The 22043-nt window shown below is 34.8% G+C and overlaps 1 protein-coding gene across 3 annotated transcripts in view; it reads right to left on the bottom strand.

The window, feature by feature from the left end:
- The window catches only part of TLL1 (tolloid like 1), a 232913-nt gene that overhangs the window by 40842 nt on the left and 170028 nt on the right, over nucleotides 1-22043 (bottom strand). For all 3 annotated transcript variants that reach the window (XM_001150703.6, XM_024356361.2, XM_016952480.3), the window contains 3 exons: nucleotides 10379-10574; nucleotides 8341-8466; nucleotides 5458-5618 (listed from right to left, as the gene is read on the bottom strand). In XM_001150703.6, the coding sequence (XP_001150703.1) occupies nucleotides 5458-5618; nucleotides 8341-8466; nucleotides 10379-10574 (483 nt within the window). The remainder of the gene's footprint in view (nucleotides 1-5457; nucleotides 5619-8340; nucleotides 8467-10378; nucleotides 10575-22043) is intronic.

The raw sequence follows: 22043 nt of genomic DNA, 5'->3' as shown, positions 1-22043 counted from the left end.
TTGCCAGATTTGTGAGTACAAGATGATTGACATTTATCTTAAAAAAAAATCTTGTTTTTCCCATTTTACTCTTATGGTAGTCAAACTAGAACTAACAGGTAAGGAAAAAAATCAGGCCACAGTGACTCATGCCTGTAATCCCAGCACACAACTACTAGCAATAGAAATAGCTCTTTCCATTGTAGAGATGAGAAAACTGAAGTTCAGAGATTTTTATATAGCTTGTCCAAAATGATACTTGTCATACATGGCACTGGTGATTAACAACAAGGAGTTCGGCTTAGTCCAGTACTGTCTCCCAGAAACACCACATTCTAATGAGAACAGCACCATTAGTAACTTTAAAAGAGAAAGATGGATACTTGATGTACAATAAAAAAGATTATTTGCTTTTTAAACTTACTAAAAGGACTGATATTTCTTAATTTCTTTTTGTTGCTGAGTGCTGTGAAGTTACTCTGTAGGGTTGCTGCAGGACTGCAAACACATAGGAATTCTATTCAGTGCAAAGGAGGTAAGAATTTATATTAAATTAAGGTAGCCTCATTCTGATTTATATATAATATACTAACAACACTGAAATGGAAGAAGCTAAATGAATGCCAGGTATTTCTAAGCAATTTTATGGCCACTAACAGATGTTTCCATAATATACTTTTCCGAAGTTCCAACAGGGCACGTGTTCAAGAACAAATCTTGCATGAATGACCTTATTACATAAATATGTAATTAGCAAGGTTTAACAATGCATATGATTGAACCCTGGGGCAAGATCTGTGCTTTGAAATATGTCAACTCAAATTACTGGTTCTTGTGCTACTAAATAGGTGATAAATAAGCAAAATGCTGCTAGGGAAAATGAAATAACTTTTCTACTTACTTTGTTACAATTGCAATTTTTGTTTGGAGAGTTCCAATATAGTATAAAAGACTGTTTCCAAGGCTAAAGATGTTGTCATTGACTTTCCTTTGGAATAGCAATATAATGAACAAAATAATGATGTTTTAAGCCTAACCCATTATTCTGTAAGTCAAGTTTTTGCTCAGGCCTTTTATTTTAAATAGCTAAGATATCAAACTATGAAAATACAGAGAATTCTGTAACAGCTTTCTACACAGTAACATGATTATAAATTAAAGAACACAAGAATATGTTAACACAGTTTGTAAACAGCCGTTCTATGAATGGTGACCCTGACTGTGAGAATAATGCTTTCAGAACACAATACCTCAATTATATAAAACCATCTCCCCTGCTTTCTCCTGAATGCAGACCTCTAGACTTATTACAAATATCTATCAATTAATAAATCAAAATGTCACACCCAACACAATAATAGCTTAAGGGAAAACTATGGGAGTAGATGTCATTCAACACTAAGTTCACATCAATCTCAGAACTGGTAGGGAAATTCCCATTTTCAAAAGGTGTAGCTCAAAAAGAAAAAACCTCTCTAAAAATAGTATAAAAATAATTTTCTTTACTTATTAAAAGAAAATTATATTTCATGTAAAGTATGTTAAAATGATAAATTGCAGCCTTTCTCATTATAAAACTTACACATAATGTTAAAAAGAAGCTCAAATGGCCCATTGAGTTCCAAGATTCTACAATTCCTTGAAATATGTAAGTTCATCACATTTCTTTTTTTTTAATTATTATACTTGAAGTTCTAGGGTACATGTGCACAACGTGCAGTTTGTTACATATGTATACATGTGCCATGTTGGTGTGCTGCACCCATTAACTCATCATTTACATTAGGTATATCTCCTAATGCTGTCCCTTCCCCCTCCCCCCACCTTATGACAGGCCCCAGTGTGTGGCGTGATGTTCCCCACCCTGTATCCAAGTGTTCTCATTGTTCAATTCCCATCTATGAATGACAGCATGCAGTGTTTGGTTTTCTGTCCTTGCGATAGTTTGCTCAGAATGATGGTTTCCAGCTTCATCCATGTCCTTACAAAGGACATGAACTCATCATTTTTTATGGCTGCATAGTATTCCATGGTGTATATGTGCCATCCAGTCTATCATTGATGGGCATTTGGGTTGGTTCCAAGTCTTTGCTATTGTCAATAGTGCCACAATAAACATACGTGTGCATGTGTCTTTAAAGCAACATGATTTATAATCCTTTGGGTATATACCCTGTAATGGGATGGCTGGGTCAAATGGTATTTCTAGTTCTAGATCCCTGAGGAATCGTCACACTGTCTTCCACAATGGTTGAACTAGTTTACAGTCCCACCAACAGTGTAAAAGTGTTCCTATTTCTCCACATCCTCTCCAGCACCTGTTGTTTCCTGACATTTTAATGATCGCCATTCTAACTGGTGTGAGATGGTATCTCATTGTAGTTTTGATTTGCATTTCTCTGATGGCCAGTGATGATGAGCATTTTTTCATGTGTCTGTTGGCTGCATAAATGTCTTCCTTTGAGAAGTGTCTGTTCATATCCTTCGCCCACTTTTTGATGGGGTTGTTTGATTTTTTCTTGTAAATTTGTTTAAGTTCTTTGTAGATTCTGGATATTAGCCCTTTGTCAGATGGGTAGATTGTAAAAATTTTCTCCCATTCTGTAGGTTACCTGTTCACTCTGATGGTAGCAAATCAATAAATGTAATCCATCATATAAACAGAACCAAAGACAAAAACCACATGATTATCTCAATAGATGCAGAAAAGGCCTTTGACAAAATGCAACAGCCCTTCATGCTAAAAACTCTCAATAAACTAGGTATTGATGGGATGTATCTCAAAATAATAAGAGCTATTTATGACAAACCCACAGCCAATATCATACTGAATGGGCAAAATCTGGAGGCATTCCCTTTGAAAACTGGCACAAGACAGGGATGCCCTCTCCCACCACTCCTATTCAACATAGTGTTGGAAGTTCTGGCCAGGGCAATCAGGCAGGAGAAAGAAATAAAGGTTATTCAATTAGGAAAAGAGGAAGTCATATTGTCCCTGTTTGCAGATGACATGATTGTATATTTAGAAAACTCCATCATCTCCGCCCAAAATCTCCATAAGCTGAAAACCAACTTCAGCAAAGTCTCAGAACACAAAATCAATGTTGAAAAATCACAAGCATTTCTATACACCAATAACAGACAAACAGAGAGCCAAATCATGAGTGAACTTCCATTCACAATTGCTTCAAAGAGAATAAAATACCTTGGAATACAACTTACGAGGGATGTGAAGGACCTCTTCAAGGAGAACTGTAAACCACTGATCAACGAAATAAAAGAAGACACGAACAAATGGAAGAACATTCCATGCTCATGGATAGGAAGAATCAATATTGTGAAAATGGCTATACTGCCCAAGGTAATTTATAGATTCAATGCCATCCCCATCAAGCTACCAGTGACTTTCTTCACAGAATTGGAAAAAACTACTTTAAAGTTCATATGGAACCAAAAAAGAACCCACATTGCCACAACAATCCTAAGCCAAAAGAACAAAGCTGGAGGCATCAGGCTACCTGACTTCAAACTATACTACAAGGCTACAGTAACTAAAACAGCATGGTACTGGTACCAAAACAGAGATATAGATCAATGGAACAGAACAGAGCCCTCAGAAATAATACCACACATCTACAACCATCTGATCTTTGACAAACCTGACAAAAACAAGAAATGGGGAAAGGATTCCCTATTTAATAAATGGTGCTGGGAAAACTGGCTAGCCATATGTAGAAAGCTGAAACTGGGTCCTTTCCTTACACTTCATACAAAAATTAATTCAAGAAGAGTAAAGACTTAAATGTTAGACCTAAAACCACAAAAACCATAGAAGAAAACCTAGGCAATACCATTCAGAACATAGGCATGGGCAAGGACTTCATGAATAAAACACCAAAAGCAATGACAACAAAAGCCAAAATTGACAAATGGGATCTAATTAAACTAAAGAGCTTATGCACAGCAAAAGTTCATAATATTTCAAACTTTAATTTTCTTTAAGAGAACACAGAAGTCAGCTACCTCTTTTTTACCTAAAAGCCACTAGTAAAAAGCTAAAACCTCCTTGGTTACTACAAGCAGAATTAAGAGGAAAAAAAGTAATTAAAAGGAAAGAGGCCAGGCACGGTAGCTCATGCCTGTAATCCCAGCACTTCTGGAGGCTGAGGCAGGCGGATCACTTGAAGTCAAGAATTCGAGATTAGCCTGGCCAACATGGTGAAACCCCGTCTCTACTAAATGCAAAAATTAGCTGGGTGTGGTGGTGCATGCCTGTAATCCCAGCTATTCGGGAGGCTGAGGCAGGCAGGAAGAATTGTTTGAACCCAGGAGGCGGAGGTTGCAGTGAGTCAAGATAGCACCACTGCACTCCAGCCTGGGCAACAGAGCGAGACTGTGTCTCAAAAAAAAAAAAAAAAAAAGAAAAAAAAAAAGGAAAGGAGGAAAAGTAGGCAGTAAAAAAGGAAGAAGAAAAATAGACACACAAAAGCAAAACTATGGTATAAAACCCACAAATATTACCAACAATTACTGCTTCAGTGGCACAGATACATTATATTTCCGTTCTCTGATATACATCAGAGACAAAAGTGTCCAACTGATGTACATCAAAGACAAAATACTTTTTGTGGGTTAATTTTATTTTATGGATGGATAAAAATCATGTTCATTTAGTAAACATTAAAAACGTTGTTGGGAGAAAAGGATGCAAAGGAAGTTAGAAAAAGAAGAGAACGTACAGAAGACGAAACAAAACAAACGTTTATAACCTTTCCTCTGGAATTAAACCAGTGTTGACCAATCACACAAAGGATGTTTTTCTAAAAGTTCCCATTTCAGGCTTGACATTCCATTTGAATTTGATGTGTGTGTGTGCACTAGCACAAAGGAATTTTCAAATAAATGATTTCACTTGTTTAAATGTAGTCACCTGACAGAAACTGTACCTTTAGTAGAGTAAGCTATATTCTGTATAAAAAAAGGATAGCTTTAAATACATCTTTTACTGAGGTTAAAAAATTAATCTTTCCTTCTTTATGAACCACGAGCACATTCATAATGAAAAGCTACATATATAATGAAAATATACCCATTTCCATAAGTAAAATATGCCAGGTTCTTCCAAATGATATTTTTGTTATGACTCAGCCACAGGGTTTTGGTTTATTTTTTTCTAGAAGTGTCTATGTGACATGAAGTTGACCCTAAATACTCCATAGTTATTTAACAAATCAAGAAAATGGTAAATATTAAATACACTAAATAAAAACTCCCTCTAGGTAATTTTCAATCTTCCAGAAAGAGTCTAAAGTATCATCCAATGCCAACGAGATTCATAAGCAGTTGCAGAAATGAGCAGTAAGACAAAGAAAGAATACAATGTCTATACTATTTTACTACTTTTTTTTTTAATTTCACAGTTTGCCTTCAGGGAGTTCCAAAACATGATTTAAAAAATTACAGTTATTGTTCACTTACTTCATTGCCTTCCAATTCAAAAAACTCAAACTTCACAGAAATTCTGTACTGGGTTGGTGCAACCACTTGCCACACACAGTTCTTATTAGGAGGGTACTCCTTGGGCCAGCCGGGGGTGGTTATGGTGCCGTTAAGTTTGGTAAGAAGTCCACCACAAGCAGCTAGAAGAAAAGAAAAGAAAAAGGTATATTCTCCCCATGAAGTCACCCACTTCTTAGCACCTGTCCATTAATTAATACCCAAACATCTCAGCACTAAATTTCAACTATCTTCTGGATTTTAAAATCCAGAAATGGCAGTCTCTGCTCCTTAGTCTTGATACAAGTATTGTGGTCATTAAGTCTCATTTTTAAGGTGTTATTTTGTAGCTTAGGAGCCGAGAATATTATGGCTGTACTAAATTTTAGTAACTTTAAAGTAGGGGGAGCAATTTAAAAAAAATTAAAAATCTAGGTCTCAGTTTTCTTATCTTTAGAGTTGGTCTAATAATATCTTGTAGTGCCTTGGCCACTACAGAATTAAGGAAAAAATATTTTTTTTTGTCGGAATTGAGAAGGGTGTTAGGAGATTTAAGGAAAATATACATGTAAAGCACAGTTTAGGCTGATGTAATAAAACCAAATCAATTGTTCATTTCCTCAAACTTTTTTTCCAAGACAAGTAACTCAATATTACCTGAGCTACCAGACAAGATAAATTATGGTAAATAGAACATATTTGTTATTCCAAAAAGTCCAATTTAAATACTGATTTTCTTTTTAAATAGATCTGTGATGATCTATTTTTAAAGGGTTCTATTTAAATTTCATCTCTTCCTTATTGACAGTGAAATTAGCAAAATCATGGTATCCAAAAGCAAGCTGAGTGAAAAGAACATACATTGTACACAGTTCATAATTAATTCCTAAGGAGTCAAGAGTTACCTAAAATAACTGGTCCCTTTTTTGTCTTTGTGCACGTGTGTGTGTGTGTGTGTGTGTGTATACACATATACATATATGCTATATTTATGAGTATATACAAACACTACCTGTACAGTTACTTTTACCACTTTCTTGGTAAATTATGATAAAATAAGTATTTCTAGTTGCTCCACAGAAACAGTAGTCTTGTTATTTTTTGATTGTCTCATATACAATGTCCTCTTTTAAAAATATACTGCTTCATTACTAGGTCTTTTTTATTCTAGTAAAGGGGGAAGATTAGTAGGTTAATAGGTGGAATAGAGACTTCTGGAAGCCAAACAGGAAAGTTCAGACTTTTAAGAAGAAACAGGGAGTCTCTGATTTTTGCTAAATAGGTCAGCAGGGGGGCGTGCATTAAGCAAATAATTCTTTCCCCTTTGCCACTTATTATATCCTCTATTACAGGTACAGTAGAGAACAGGTGCTCATTTTCAGAGGACTAACATTTTGGTAGGAGACATCACAGTAAACCAATAAATACATAAATATAAATAATGTTAAACTGCTACACATTCTATGAAGATGAATTTTGCAGAAATTTTAAAAGAGGAATAAAGGAGGAACAGACTGGAGGAAGAAAGATCTTCCAATTCATCCTGCCTGTAATAGCGGTATGGGGCCTGTAATAGGGTGGAGGCAGGGAAAATAAAAAAGAGTTAGCTTTAAAATCTGAAGGAAGAGATCATAGATAATGGTAAGAAAATGCTTTACAAGAAACCTCATCTTAAAACGTAAAGACGAAATGCAGATAACCACGACAAAAAGTCTTTTTAAAAAAATCAATCTTTTATTGATAAAACACATATTTATCTCCTGCTTTATGTCTGACTGTGCTACATGTTAGAGATACAAAGATGATTCTAACTCAGGACTTCTCATTTTAATAAGGGAGACATACCTATAGACTATATTAAGAAAACGATAAAAGCAAATGATGGATAGACAGATGGATGGATGGAGAAATGGAGGGATGAATAGATATATAGATGGGTGGATGAAAATCTGATCTAGATAGAGACAGAAATAGATCTAGATATAGTAACATACATATACATGGTGGCCTGGTATGACAGATGGATGAATGAATGATGGTAGGATGGATAGATAAAAATCTAGATCTAGACAGAGATATCTACAGATACATTAATATGTACAAACACAGTGGCCTGGTGAATGGATGGATGGATGAAAGGAAGGACGGATATAAATCTAGGTCTAGATGTAGATTTATATATAGATGAATCTAGATAGAAACAAGTATAGATACATTTATTTATATATGTGTGAAATGGTTTGGCTGTGTCCCCACCCAAATCTCATCTTGAATGACAGCTCCCATAATTCCCACATGTCATGGGAGGGACCTGGTGGGAGGTAACTGAATCATGGTTGGGGGGAGTGTTTTCCACGCTGTTGTCACGATAGTGAGAAAGTCTTACGAAATCTGATGATTTTACAAAAAGGAGTCCCCTGCACATGCTTTCTGGCTCGCTGCCATATACGACGTGCCTTTGCTCTTCTTTTGTCTTCTTCCATTATTGTGAGGCCTCACCAGCCATGTGGAACTGTGAGTCCATTAAATCTCTTTCTATTACAAATTACCCAGTCTTGGGTATGTTTTCATTAGCATAATAAATATGCTAATGTGTCTGTATTAGCAGCGTGAGAATGGACTAATATGGTGTGTTATACATATATAAACAAGGTGGCCTGGTAATCAAAGGAGGAAAGGACCCATTCTATAACAAGAATTCAGGTAAGGTTTCACATCAGCTGTGACTGTGAATTGAGTCTTACTAATTGAGGAAAGAGGTCACTATAGGAAAAAGGGAAAGAAAGAGGAAGACAGACAGAGAATGAGAATATAAGAAATAAATAATTGTGGGGGGTGGGGGTCCAGGAAGGAGTGCAGTCATACCTTCACAGCTCCTCCTGTCTGGGCCCAGCTCATAGCCAGGCTCACAGGCACACTGGTAACTGCCCAGAGTGTTCAGACATCGCTGCTCACAGCCTCCACGGTCAGGTTTGGCACACTCGTCTTCCTCTATGAAAATGGTCATAGTTATAGAACAACTATACATATATATGTGTGTATGTATGTGAAATGGTTTGGCTGTGTCCCCACCCAAATCTCACCTTGAATGATATCTCCCAAAATTCTCACGTGTCATAAGAGGGACCTGGTGAGAGGTAACTGAATCATGGCTGGGGGTTCTTTTCCATGCTATTCTTATATATATATATGAGGGCGTAAATCTTTCTAAAAAACTACCATGCTTAATGGTTCCAAATAAAATGGAAACAATTCATTGCTTCCATTGCTTCTATCAGCAAAGGAGCAGGAACAACGTATAAGCCCCTGATGGATAACGTATACAAATTCATGTTGCTGCTAACTAAGCATTGTCAAAAAACCCACAGAAGGCCTGGAAACCTATTGCTGGGCCAGCTGAAGATCATCTTATCTCAGACACAGTGTGTGTTTTTCTGAATTTGAAGTCAAATGAGGATAATGAAGCCTAGCCTTTTTTCAGAATGAAATTTAAAAACTTACTAAAAAGCATAGTTTCAGCAACGCTAATTTTACATTATAGCTTAATAGATATATCAGCAAAAATTCTTTTAAAGAAATATCATTATTAAGAAATAGATTGTGGTGAACATAAATTAAAAGGTATAAAACTCAGAAATTGACTGGATCTCTTTAAATTTAAAACATTGTGTTTCTTATATAGACATTTTGCTCCAGAAAATATGATAACCCCATTTTAATAAATATACATACTGTATAATTGTATATTGAAACCCAAAATATACATAAAGTATATATATACAATATATAATATTTTTTAAAATGTATGTGACAGGATACTCCATAATCTCACTCTTCAGGAATAACCTCATGTGAGTTAGACGAATAGTAAACATTCTCTGAAGAAATTATGCATCAGCAAGACACTTGATTTTGATAAGTAAATATATGAATATCACATGAAAGAAGCTTGATAGCATGTTTCTTCTATGAAATATATCACATACAGAAAATTTCAAACATGTAAATGGATATTTTAATGAATTCTTTTAATACCTGTAGTAAAAGTGCCAAGTTTTTCTATCTTTCATTTCATATGATGAATAAAATAGCTTCCAGGGAAAATCCTTTATACTGATCTTCTTTAAATTATGACAATATTTACATATCTATCACTCTAAGTTTTGCAATACACAATTGAATCCTTTATCCTATCCTATATCATTTATCCTATAAAATCAATATGGAGGAAAATTTTGCTTTCTCTTCCCATAGAAAAATTTTATTCTGTAATGACACACAACATAAGTGTCAATGAATTTCCTAAATGCATATGTGATGTTAATATTTTCACCAAAATATTTGCTTTCCTTTCACCTCACAATACATACAAAATATGGGACATAAGAATAAACTGAAATGTAGTTATGCATTTCAAAATCAAAGCTGATCAGAGATAATTATTTGTCAAAAAGACATTTTAGATACCAGAATATTCTGCTAAGGAGACCATAAATTATTTTCAATGTGGGGGAATACTAGTCTGAAAGGGAGTAATGCTGGCACCTGGAAACAAATAGATAAACTTCATGTCAGTAACCTTCTTCTGTTCATGAATTCTTGGTTGGTTATTTGCATTGCAAATATTTTCTTTCTGTCTGTATATCCTTTTCTGGAACTTGCTGTTTTGACTATTTCATAAAAAACAGATGGTAGAATATCCTAATGGAATTCCTATCCTGTGCTATGAAGTTCTAAACTCTAGTATTTTATTAATAACCTTTTCTATCGAAACTCTCCAAAATATCCTTATTCATATTCAACTTTCAATACAACTTTCTCTAGTTCTCCCCTAAATCAAAGCTAAACACTACAATTATCCTTGAGAAAGAAAATCTGACATTTGAAAATTATTTCAAATTACCTTTAAAAAAGTTAGCAGCAAACCCTGCTTTGTTCACAGTTCCATCAGAAACAAACTTCATCCACAAAGTATTGGAGGTAGATCTTATATCTTCAGGTTTGTCATAACCACAGAAACGCCCTATCAAAGGGCTATTTTCACTGGTTCCATCTCTAACTTCCAGGTAGTCATAAGCACAGTTGTCATGTCTTTCAATCTGCAACAGAAAAAAATATGTGAAAATATATGTTTATAGATAAAACATTTTCTATAGGAAGATAGATGTCTTCTCAGTGCCATACTTCTGATTTGTTAATATAAAAAGTTATTTGTATCAAATGAGTGTACTTGAATGTTTCTCACGAACGTACACTGTAATAGCCATGAACAAAGAATGTTATTCTAGTAGACAGGGAAGGATAAAAAATAACTATGAAACAGTACATCCACATGAGTCAGGATCAGCAGAAATTAGTTGTCTTTTAAAAGAAAATTAAACTACAAGTAGAAATTCTTCATTCAATAGAGGCTGAAAAAAATCCAAAATTAAAAATTATCACTAAAAATCTGGGCCTGATACACTGCTGCAAGTAATATATAACTTCTTCTGAATCATAGTTATAAAAATTGCTGCATATTCTCACTCATAGGTGGGAATTGAACAATGAGATCACATGGACTCAGGAAGGGGAATATCACAATCTGGGGACTGTGGTGGGGTGGGGGGAGGGGGGAGGGATAGCATTGGTAGATATACCTAATGCTAGATGACGAGTTAGTGGGTGCAGCGCACCAGCATGGCACATGTATACATATGTAACTAACCTGCACAATGTGCACATGTACCCTAAAACTTAAAGTATAATAAAAAAAAATTGCTCCATAGTCTTTCAATAAAATCATTATTGTATTCATAGAAAATTTGGATTCAAATACTCTGAACAAATGTAGCACTATTTTTGGTTATAAATCTCTTTTTGAAACGAAAATCTGATAATATGGGATTACTGTTCTTCCTTAGTCTATTGAATTCTTTCTCCATAATTAACCTGGCTGTGTAGAGAAAGACTACTATATAGTAGAATCAACAGTGGTTTTCCCTTTCCCAAGGAAATATGGCCTTGTTTGGATGAGGCTTTTTATCTCAACACACTCCTCTCAGCCCAGATAATCAGGGGAAACTCAATCTCTTTCCTTAACAAATGAATGCAAATATCAGGTCAGACTATTGGCCTATGACACTTTTTGGGGAACTATATGTTCATGGACCCATGTTTCAGCCCTGAACTTCTGAAAACAAACCAACAAAAAAAACCAAAATTTATAAATTGTTTTAAAAATTGTAAGACAATTTTTATGTAAAATTCTTGTTTTTCACCTTTCACAGAAGTTGACCACTAGAACTAAAGTCTTCAAAGAGTCAACTGCTTATTAGGTATTTAAAAGTAGAAAGCAGAGATATCTACAATTAAAACAGCATGAAAAGTATCAAATGTTGTCAATATCACTCAACATACAATTCGTTAATTTATGGAACGCTGTTACTAGTGTTAAGGAATACGTAGAATGTCAAGGAATATCGGGGAATGTCCATGGAACTGCAACTTGAACGCATGAATCTGCCAGTATAGTTGGTAGAAAAATATGTTTTCTGCCTTATCAAAACACTAACAATAATAGTCTTCAAATGAGGTAGTATAAAGACAAACAAAAAAAATACACTTTGAAGCACAGATTTAGTTAGAACTAGGTACTACATTTGCTGCTTCCTAGTCACAAAATACTCAGTGCCTACTCTCCACTAGGCACTCTCTCTGCTTGGTATGCATCATTCAGAAAAATATCAAATAACCTTGCCCTCCTGGTGCTTGCATTCTACTGATGAGTAGCCAGAAAAGCAACAATAAACAAAATAAATAATTAAATCATAAAATATTAGAAAGTCATAAATTCAATGGAAAAATAGAAAGCGTAGCAAGATAAGAAGTGTGAGAAGATGGCTATGGCCACCCTGAAGTTTCCTGATATAATCTGATCTCAGAAATTAATTAAGAACAGGCCTAGTTAGTAACTGGATGAGAGATGTATGAGAAATTGGGTGGGGGAGAGAAGGCTGTAATTTTAAGGTAGGTGCTCATTGGATACTTTTCATAAATCCATATTTTTCCTAAAAATAAATTATTTTTGTGAGTGTACAATTATGGGAATAAATGGAAAATATTTACATAAAGAATATCTAATTTTAAAAGCACATTTTAAAAACTAACTCAATTGGTCACCAGGGGTGACAAGCCCAATTTGGCCAAATATATATATATATATATATATATATATATATATATATATAACCTCTTATCTCAGTCTTTAATATAATCCCTTCAAAATCAGGGTTCTCTATAAATATGAGAACATTTCCAGATGGCCAAAGGCTGTTCTTGGTCAAGGGGACAATACAGAAAATAATATCTCAGATTTCAAGTTATAGAGTTTGATAACAGAATAAATGACAAAACTGTAGACAAAATAACCAAAGTCTTGGCAAACCAAACTATGCTCCCCTGCTAAAGCAGCACAGAATGAACTGCTCCTGATTCACCAATCCTATTGGAAGAGGGGGAGAAAGAATGAGATAGAAAATCACAAGAATTGAGAATACACAATGAAGGAAGCAACATCTTGTAGTAGAAGGTCCATTAATAAAAATAATATTATGACCAGGCACGGTGGCTCACACCTGTAATCCCAGGACTTTGGGAGGTCTTAGCAGGTGGATCACATGGTCAGGAGTTCAAGACCAGCCTGGCCAAGGTGGTGAAACACTGTCTCTACTAAAAATACAAAACAATTAGCTGGGCATGGTGGCAGGCACCTGTAATCCCAGCTACTTGGGAGTCTGAGGCAGAGAATTGCTTGAACCCAGGAGGTGGAGGTTGCAGTGAGCCAAGATCGTGCCACTGCACTCCAGCCTGGGCAACACACTGAGACTCCATCACAAAATAAAATAAATTTAAAAAAGATAATATTACATTGCTTCATATTAGAAATCAGGCTAGTGTAAAAATTAAAAATGTTAATTAAAAAGGGTTTTAATTACTATTTTAGGAAGATTATTATTAAAAATTATGGTACAAACAAGGAAGACAACATAGTTCCTATTGAAAATGAAACTCAAAATTTCAGATTTCTTCAATGATTAAAAAGAAATAGGATAATTTATATATTGCCTGGTCTATAAAACTCACTCTATTCCTTTAATAGATATACAATCATTCACTTTACATTTTAATTTACAGTGTTTTCACTGGTTACTTAGTAAAAATTGTAATTTTAAATATTTTATATGATACACAAAGAGTAAATATTTCACAGGTAAAAATAGCTAATTATAGGGTTAAATTCACTAGTACATATTTATGCATTACATATTATTTACATATTAAATATGTACCCGGTATTTGGGGCAACAGCATTCTCACACAGTGAATGCCACAGATTTTGAGTTGCCTAGAAAATAATATGTGCCTCATCTACATGAATTTATGATATTTGGAAATACATTATATCTTTACAACAACAATTCTAGATATCTCGTCAATTACCTGAATGGTCTTCAGTTACTTATTTTTCCAGTTTAATCCTAAATGCAAGGCTTGCACAATGAATTTACTCCATTTGTACTAATAATAATTATACTTCATCAGCTACATCAACACGAGTGATAACAATGAGCACAAATGAATATTTGAGTTACTTTATTTGTGTCATTTGTGCAACATTTTCTTGAGCTACATCAAATTACTTCATCAATTAATATATGGAATGGATAGAAACAAATATGATTGAAACTAAAATGTGAATCAAGTCCATCGATGTCATGCCAGTAACTTTAAGCTTCATCAGTAAAAGAACACCAAAGGCAATGATTTATAGAAAGAATGAAAAAGAAACAAAGAAAAGAAAGGAAAGAAAGAGGAAGGAAAGAAGGAAGGAAGGAAGGAAGGAAAGGAGGGAGGGAAGAAAGAAGGGAGGGAGGGAGGGAGGAGAAAAAAGAAAAAAGAGAAAAAAGAAAAGAGAAAGAGCAGTTTCTTTTTGAGTTAAAGCATGGATACAGTTCAGATAACTGGGAGCTGAACTCAACGTCATGTATAATTAAACACACAATAAACATATAATAAATAAAGATGATGCCGATTTCTTACACACTTTAAGGTAAGCAGAGCATAAACCATGTATTAATATGACAAGTTTATCATAATGTAAACAGACCTAATATCTTCATAGAGAATATAGGGGAAGTGATAGTAAGCTCTGAACAATTTTCAGAAAACTAATACGTAAATGATATCAGAAGTAGAGCCAAATACACAAAGAAGGAAGAACATGTACAAAGACTAGTCAGAAGGGATTCATAGTACATTTCACTACTGAGGGTTCATATCTTTAATGCAGAATGAAGATGAACCATAGAAAAAGTAAGTGATTTCTATTTAGCAACAACTAAAATAAATTTAACCAAAAGTGGTCAACTTCTCATTCTAAACCTGCCAACCTGTACAGAGTTTAGTGGTCAGTGCATGTGGATGAGCTCTGGCACTGAAGGAAAGCCAGCCCTGGAGGTAGGGGTCACGCCCAGGCTTGGGACACACTCACATGCTTGCCTTCATTTGACAACCAAATTTCCAAATCAATATGCCATTGCACAAATATCTATTGCGGTATCTAGTTATTTATAAAAATCTCTGAAAACTTAGAAATTTCTAGATAATAATTTTTAGTAAAAGGTATCCCATGCTCCCTAAAAAATAAAAAATAGAATTACCATATGATCTAGCAATACCACTTCTGGGTAAATACCCCAAAGAATTGAAAGCACAGTCTTGTAGAGATATTTGCATACTTACGTTCATAGCAGCATTTTCACAATAGCCAAAAAGTGGAAGCAATCCACAGGTTCATTGATAGATGAATGGATAAATAAAATGTGGTATACACATACAATGGAATATTATTCCACCTTTAATTAATTTAATATTAATTAAATAAAATATTTAATTAATATTTAATTAATATTTAATTAAATATTAATTAAATATTAATTAAATTAAATATTTAATTGATATTTAATTAAATATTAAATTAAATTAATATTTAATTTAAGTATTAAAAGGGGTACTTAAAATTCTCTAATTCATAGAGACAGAAAGAATGGAGGTTGCCATAAGGAATTAGGGGAAGGAGGAAAAAATTAGGGTGTTTTTGTGTGATGGGATAGTGTTTCAGCTTTGCAAGATGAAGAGTTCTGGAAATTGCTTGAACATTTTGAATCTACTTAACACTACTGAACTGTACACTTAACAACTGGTTAAGATGGAAAATTTTATGTTATGTATATTTTGCTTTAATCAAATATAGTTCTCATGACTGTTACAATGTAGCTTTAAAACATAGCTAATGTAATCAGATATAATTAATGCAATCTAAGTGATGCAACTTGTATAGATAGTATGATTTTAAATGATATACACTTGGAGCAATGTTAAAGCTGTTTATGCTTTGGGGGAAAATGTTAAATAAAACTGATTAATAAAAACAATGCAAATGAGCATTTATCATTAAAAATTAAAAATAATTTTTATAATGAGAAAAATCTAGTAAGGTCTAGGAAATAATAGTATAAACAAAAGGAACATTGAATAAAAAGGTGAAAAGCTTAATACATAATTATTTTAAATTATATTATCTTATTTAATAATATTTATTAGTAGTAATATTTAAAATTAAGTTGACACAACACATGAATAATTACAGCTCAAAAAAAAGTTCAAACATGTTAAAAGCAACATCATAGGTCTTGCTTAGGTTTATTTTCATGTGAATGGTTTATTTAACTGCTGCCACTTCATTTTTTTCTTCATGATTCAAGTATTTTTTGATTACTCATAAATTTAATAATTTTATTGTAAACCTGCTATGGCCAAATAATATTCACTTGACAGTATGTGAACAGTGGTGAATAAAACAGACATGCCTCTGATGGACTGACACATAATGATTAAACAACAAAAATGTATAAGTGAAGATAGTTACAAAAGGAAAGATTTGAATGCCATAATATTATATTAATAGAATACTGACGCTTCTCTTTACTACTAGACCTGGTGACATCAATGCACAGAGCCAGGGCTTCATTTTGATCATAGTGCTACCAGTTGTGCAACCTTGGGCAAGTTGATTGAAACTAACAAGTGCTAATCTTTCAGACACAAGGATAGCCTAGACCGTAATTCATGAAGAGCTGCATAACTCCTCTGTTTTATAGTCATTACTAAAATATATTCTCAGCTAAGTTCCCAGAAACAGTACATGGCAAGCAGAAAATCCTTAACTAATTAAAACCTCCTTATCTCGGCTTTTTAGTTCATTCACAAAGACTAGTCTACTTATCATTAAATTAATAAAAAATATTTAAAGGATTTAAAGGATTACTTTTAGACAAGCAATCTACCAAGTACCACGATAAAAACTTATGCACATAGTTTAGAATGTTTCAGCTTGCAGCTGTGGTGGTTAACGGTATTAATCAGCTCTGGTTTTCATAAGGAAAGTATCACCAAATCAGAATGTGTAGTAATGTTGACAAGTACCTCAAACTTAATACCGTTTGAACTAATGTACGTGGTAATTTCAATTTAAACAAAAGTAAGCTCCAGGTTTGTTTCACTTCTTTTCTGCTTTAGTGACATTCCTTTGAAGCTGTTACTGTAAACATTTCCAGCCTTCCAAACTTTTTCTCTTTTGTATTTCTTCTTACTGAAAATTCTCAAATAAAATAATAGTACTAGAAGCTTCTTTACAAATGATTCTGCTGCTAAATAGAGAACAAGCTTTCCAAATTACTTTCAGAGGGAATCTATATTCATATACAAACTCACTTCAGTATACTGGTCTTAAGAAATAATGTATCCAATAACTACCAGAGGAGAGAAAACTTCCTGTATTAGTCCATTCCAGATGCTATGAGAAAATATCATAGATAGGGTGGTTTACAAACCACGAAATTTATTTCCATAGTTTTCAAGGCTGGAAGTTCAAGGTTAAGGCACTAGCAGATTCAGTGTCTGATGAGGGCCCTCTTCATAAGCGTTGCCTTTTCATTTTGCCCTCACATGGTAGAAGCTCCCTAGGCCTTTTTTTCTTTCTTTTTTTTTTTCCGAGATGGAATTTCGCTCTTGTTGCCCAGGCTAGAGTGCAGTGGCATGATCCTGGCTCACTGCAAACTCTGTCTCCCAGGTTCAAGCGATTCTCCTGCCTCAGCCTCTTGAGTAGCTGGGATTACGGGCGCCCACCACCACGCCCAGCTAATTTTGTATTTCTAGTAGAGACGGGGTTTCACCATGTTGGTCAGGCTGGTCTTGAACTCCTGACCTCAGGTGATCCGCCCGCCTAGGCCTCCCAAAGTGCTGAGATTACAGGCATGAGCCACAGCTCCTAGCCCCTAGGCCTCTTTTATAGGAGCACTGATTCATTCATGAGGGCTCCATTCTCATGACTAATCACGTCCCAAAGACCCCACTGCTAATACCATCACCTTTGGAATCAGTGTTTCACCATATAAATTTTGGGTAGACACAAACATCCAGACCACATCACTTCCCAAATGGTATAATTACAGAGGCATCAAGATTCTATTACCTGCCAAATAGTGTTCCTTCCTGCTCAAAGATTCCTGAAACTCATTCACAAAGACACATAAACTTTATTTGAGCACTTTCATGAAAATGCAAATGGCACTGGCAAAGGTAAAGCCATGACATAAATTCACATAGAAGCATTAATGATGGACAGCTAAGAAGTTCTTTAAAGTAGATTTCAACAGCATGATGGACAAGTTTATCTTCATGGTCCTTATATCTGAAGAATAATAATATAATATAATATATTATTAATTATATATTATATTAGTTACTATAAAGAATAATAAATGAGGCCAGGTGCGGTGGCTCATACCTGTAATCCCAGCACTTTGGGAGGCCAAGGAGGGCAGATCACGAATTCAGGAGATCGAGACCAACCTGGCTAACATGGTGAAACCCTGTCTCTACTAAAAATACAAAAAATTAGCCAGGCACAGTGGCACATGCCTGTAGTCCCAGCTACTCGGGAGGCTGAGGCAGGAGAATCGCTTGAACCTGGGAGGTGGAGGTTGCAGTGAACCGAGATCGCGCCACTGCCTTGCAGCCTGGGCGAAACAGAGCAAGACTCCATCTCAAAAAAAAAAGAATAATAAACAAAAATATAAACAGTTTTTGAAACAAGGCAAAGTCTAGAATCAGTGAATAAAAACTGTACTTTATCAGGTAAAATCATATAATATTGAAAATTTATGAAAACATTTTGATTATACATTTTCAACATAAATATGTATAAAATGTATAATACCCATATTGAAAACATATGTAAACAAAAAAATTGATATAAATAGATAATTGACTAAATTAAACAACCACCTAATGACTATTAGAACAAATAAGAAAATATATAAAGCTGATTCTTGATATTCATGCTAGTTACATTCTATTAAGTTGCTCGGAATACTGAACTAGCAAGTACTGATTCATTGCTCCTAGGGTTACAGTTCCTGTGAGATTCTAGGCACAACATTTTGTTTTGTGCGTTTCTGTTTAAAGACGCATTAATACAGGTTGCCCATTTATTAATACTGAACTCTTACCCAACAGCCCTATATATACACCATACATGTCTGAACGAAGATAATCTGACACACGTGTTTTCTCAGTAAGGCACATCACAGCTGGCAATGGGCACATTAGGTGACTCAAAATTTGCTGCTGTGTACATGTCTGTGAATGACCTAGAAGGCACTGCAAATATTAATTTTAGGCTTCCAAAATTTTAGTAAATAAGCAGATTTGCAAACAAAATCAGGATCAAATGTACCTGGGTTTTAATGCTCTTTTAGTACTCACCGGTGTGATACTAGGTTAGCGGCATAAACTCAGTTTCCTTGCCTAGAAGATTTAGATGTCTGTTAGGCACCTTTAAATCCTGTGACTTGTGAATTTCTTGAAACTCAGCGTCTCTAGTCTAAAGTCAGTCTAACTCCACCATACCAGGTACTCCATAATCTAAATCTTTCTTATCTATCCAGGCTTGTTTCCCTCTGCATGGAAACTTACATGCCTTTAATAAAGGATATATTCATTTTCATCTGCCAACCATCACACATTCATACATTGACTTACATATAATCCATCCATCCATTTTTCTCATCTATTACCCAACATTAATCTCACAAACAATGTTGCTGGAGATAAAATGATCAGATACACAGGTAAAATCCTAACAAAATGATCAGAGACACAGGTAAGATCCCAATCCGTTGGTGGACATATTCTAGTGAGAGAGACAGATAATAAACATGTACATAAAGAGATATGCAGCATAAATTCCGGTAGTTGGAAGTGCAATTTACTAAAAATAAAACAGAGTGATGATTTAGAGATAATTGTAGGTAAGAAAGTATTTTAAGTAGTGTTATCAGCCAAGAACTTTTTAAGAAGGCAGTAATTAAGCAGAGATCCAAATAAAGTAACAGGAGAATAGAAGCAAAGATCTGAGGCAGCGGAACATCAGTGGTAAATGCTGTGATGTGGGAGTGAGGTTGGTGTTTCTGAGAAAGAGAAAGAGGGCGAGACGAGCTGACACAGAGGGAGTGAGGAGGAGCCAAAGACCAATCAAAAGTACCGTGGCCCATGATAATCGAGTCTAGATGTTATTTTAGGTGTGATGGAAATCCCCTGTCAGTAGCGCAGTGTCATAATCTAACGTACATTGTAAAAGCATCACTCTGGTTTTGAGGTGAAGAACGGGATATGCAGAGCAAGAGTAGAGACCTGAGGTTCTTCCTGTGAGTTCCAAGCAAAGGGGTGATGATGAGAACAGTGGGGGTGTAAAGTCATCGTGTATGAGGTATAGTTTGAAGACAAAGCAACTGATATATGCTGATAGATTGGCTGCAGGGCTTAAGAGAAAAGGTAGAATTAAGGATGTTCCTTGGGTAAGCGGTGACAAAAAGTACTGAAATAGTACTGACATAAATAGAAGAAGAGTGGGTTTAGTAAGTAAAATAAAATAAGCAAGGGTTCGGTTTTGGTCATGTAAAGACAAGAGATCTACCAGATATCAAAATATGTCTAACATATAAATGAGGGAGGCAGAAGCATATAGAAATAAAGTAATATGAAGATAGGACAGGAAACTAGAGACAATAAATAAAATGTACTCTCAGCCATTCTATGACATGACTTTTCCCAGGTCATAAACCGTAGTCATCACTGATTCATTCATTCAGTAAACAAGTATTTATTAAGCAACTACTGTGTGTCAGGCATGGTTCTAAGTGCCTGAGGTGCATATCTTTTCCATTTGGCCTTATGTTTTCTTATTTTTGAAGACTGTCACTGCTATTGCATTGATAAATAAAAAAATAAACTACAAATCAACTAAGGTAGCAACTTCATGCATCAGTTTTCAGGCTGATGGAATGAATGCATTTTCTGACATCATGTCTATAATAGAATTCCACAAAAAACTGAATTACATATTAAAAGACAGTTAATCTCTTAAGTCTTGAAATATCACAAAACACAGCAAACACAGACATTGGGTGGATAATTTTTATGAGCCTTTTTTTGTCTAAATCATGGGTGAAATTTTTCTACTCAATTTTAATTAACTATCAACAATAAACCGGTCTATTTGAACAGTATTTGCAAACCTATTAGTCCATTAAATTAACAAAGTTCAACTGTCAATCAAATAATGGCAAAACCAGTTTCCAAAAGTACAAAAAAAAATGGTCTGGAGCATAAAATACAACATAATGATTAAAGTAGAAAGTATATATTTTTTTGGTAACAAAAGGAAATACATCTGGGAAGTTAAATGGTACATGCAAGGGGACAGAGACAAGTACTGAAGAAATAGAATTTACAGGCTTCCAGATGAGGATGAGAGATTCTCTGGCTTCACTGGCAATCCCTGGATTCTCCTGGTGCTCCTGCTGCAGGTACAGACACACAACCATGACCACGGTCACTGCCCTCAGTAAGTAGTGTTCATAGTGCTCATTACTACCCACTGGGTAGTAGGGCTCATTACTACCTTCTGATCACTTTGTGAATTAGTCTTCCAATCAGGAAAGACTCCATCTCCAATCATGCATCTAAATTTCTAACCCTGGTTGGGACCTACTACCTGCATCTCATTGTTCTTCTCCACTTCAGCTTGGGCTCTCAATTACTAGACCAACTCTGATTTAAACATACTCTGGAGTTCCTGAGAAATTCCTCTATTTCTTGGCTTTAAATGTTTAACTCAGTCCCTTTCAACCCACAGAAATGACTCACGGGCCAGCGTGTTCGTTCTGGACCCAGACTTTGATCCAAAAATTCTAATTGGCCTTTGGTTTCTTCTGACCCGTCATCTAATAACACAACGATGCTGCTGATCTCCCTGATGAATATTTTTAACGAGGTTGAAAGCTCGTAAGAACACTTAAAATCCCTATTTTTGATATAAACAATTATCTGTGTTATGGTAAAAAAAAAGGTGAAAAATGTTTTGTTCCTCTTACAAAAAAGACTTTCTACCTTTTAATCTCTTA

The sequence above is a fragment of the Pan troglodytes genome, chromosome 3 (assembly GCF_028858775.2).
Source record: "Pan troglodytes isolate AG18354 chromosome 3, NHGRI_mPanTro3-v2.0_pri, whole genome shotgun sequence".
Lineage (NCBI taxonomy): Eukaryota > Metazoa > Chordata > Mammalia > Primates > Hominidae > Pan > Pan troglodytes.
The sequence above is the reverse complement of the archived record's forward strand: the minus strand, read 5'-3'. Positions and strand labels throughout refer to the sequence as shown.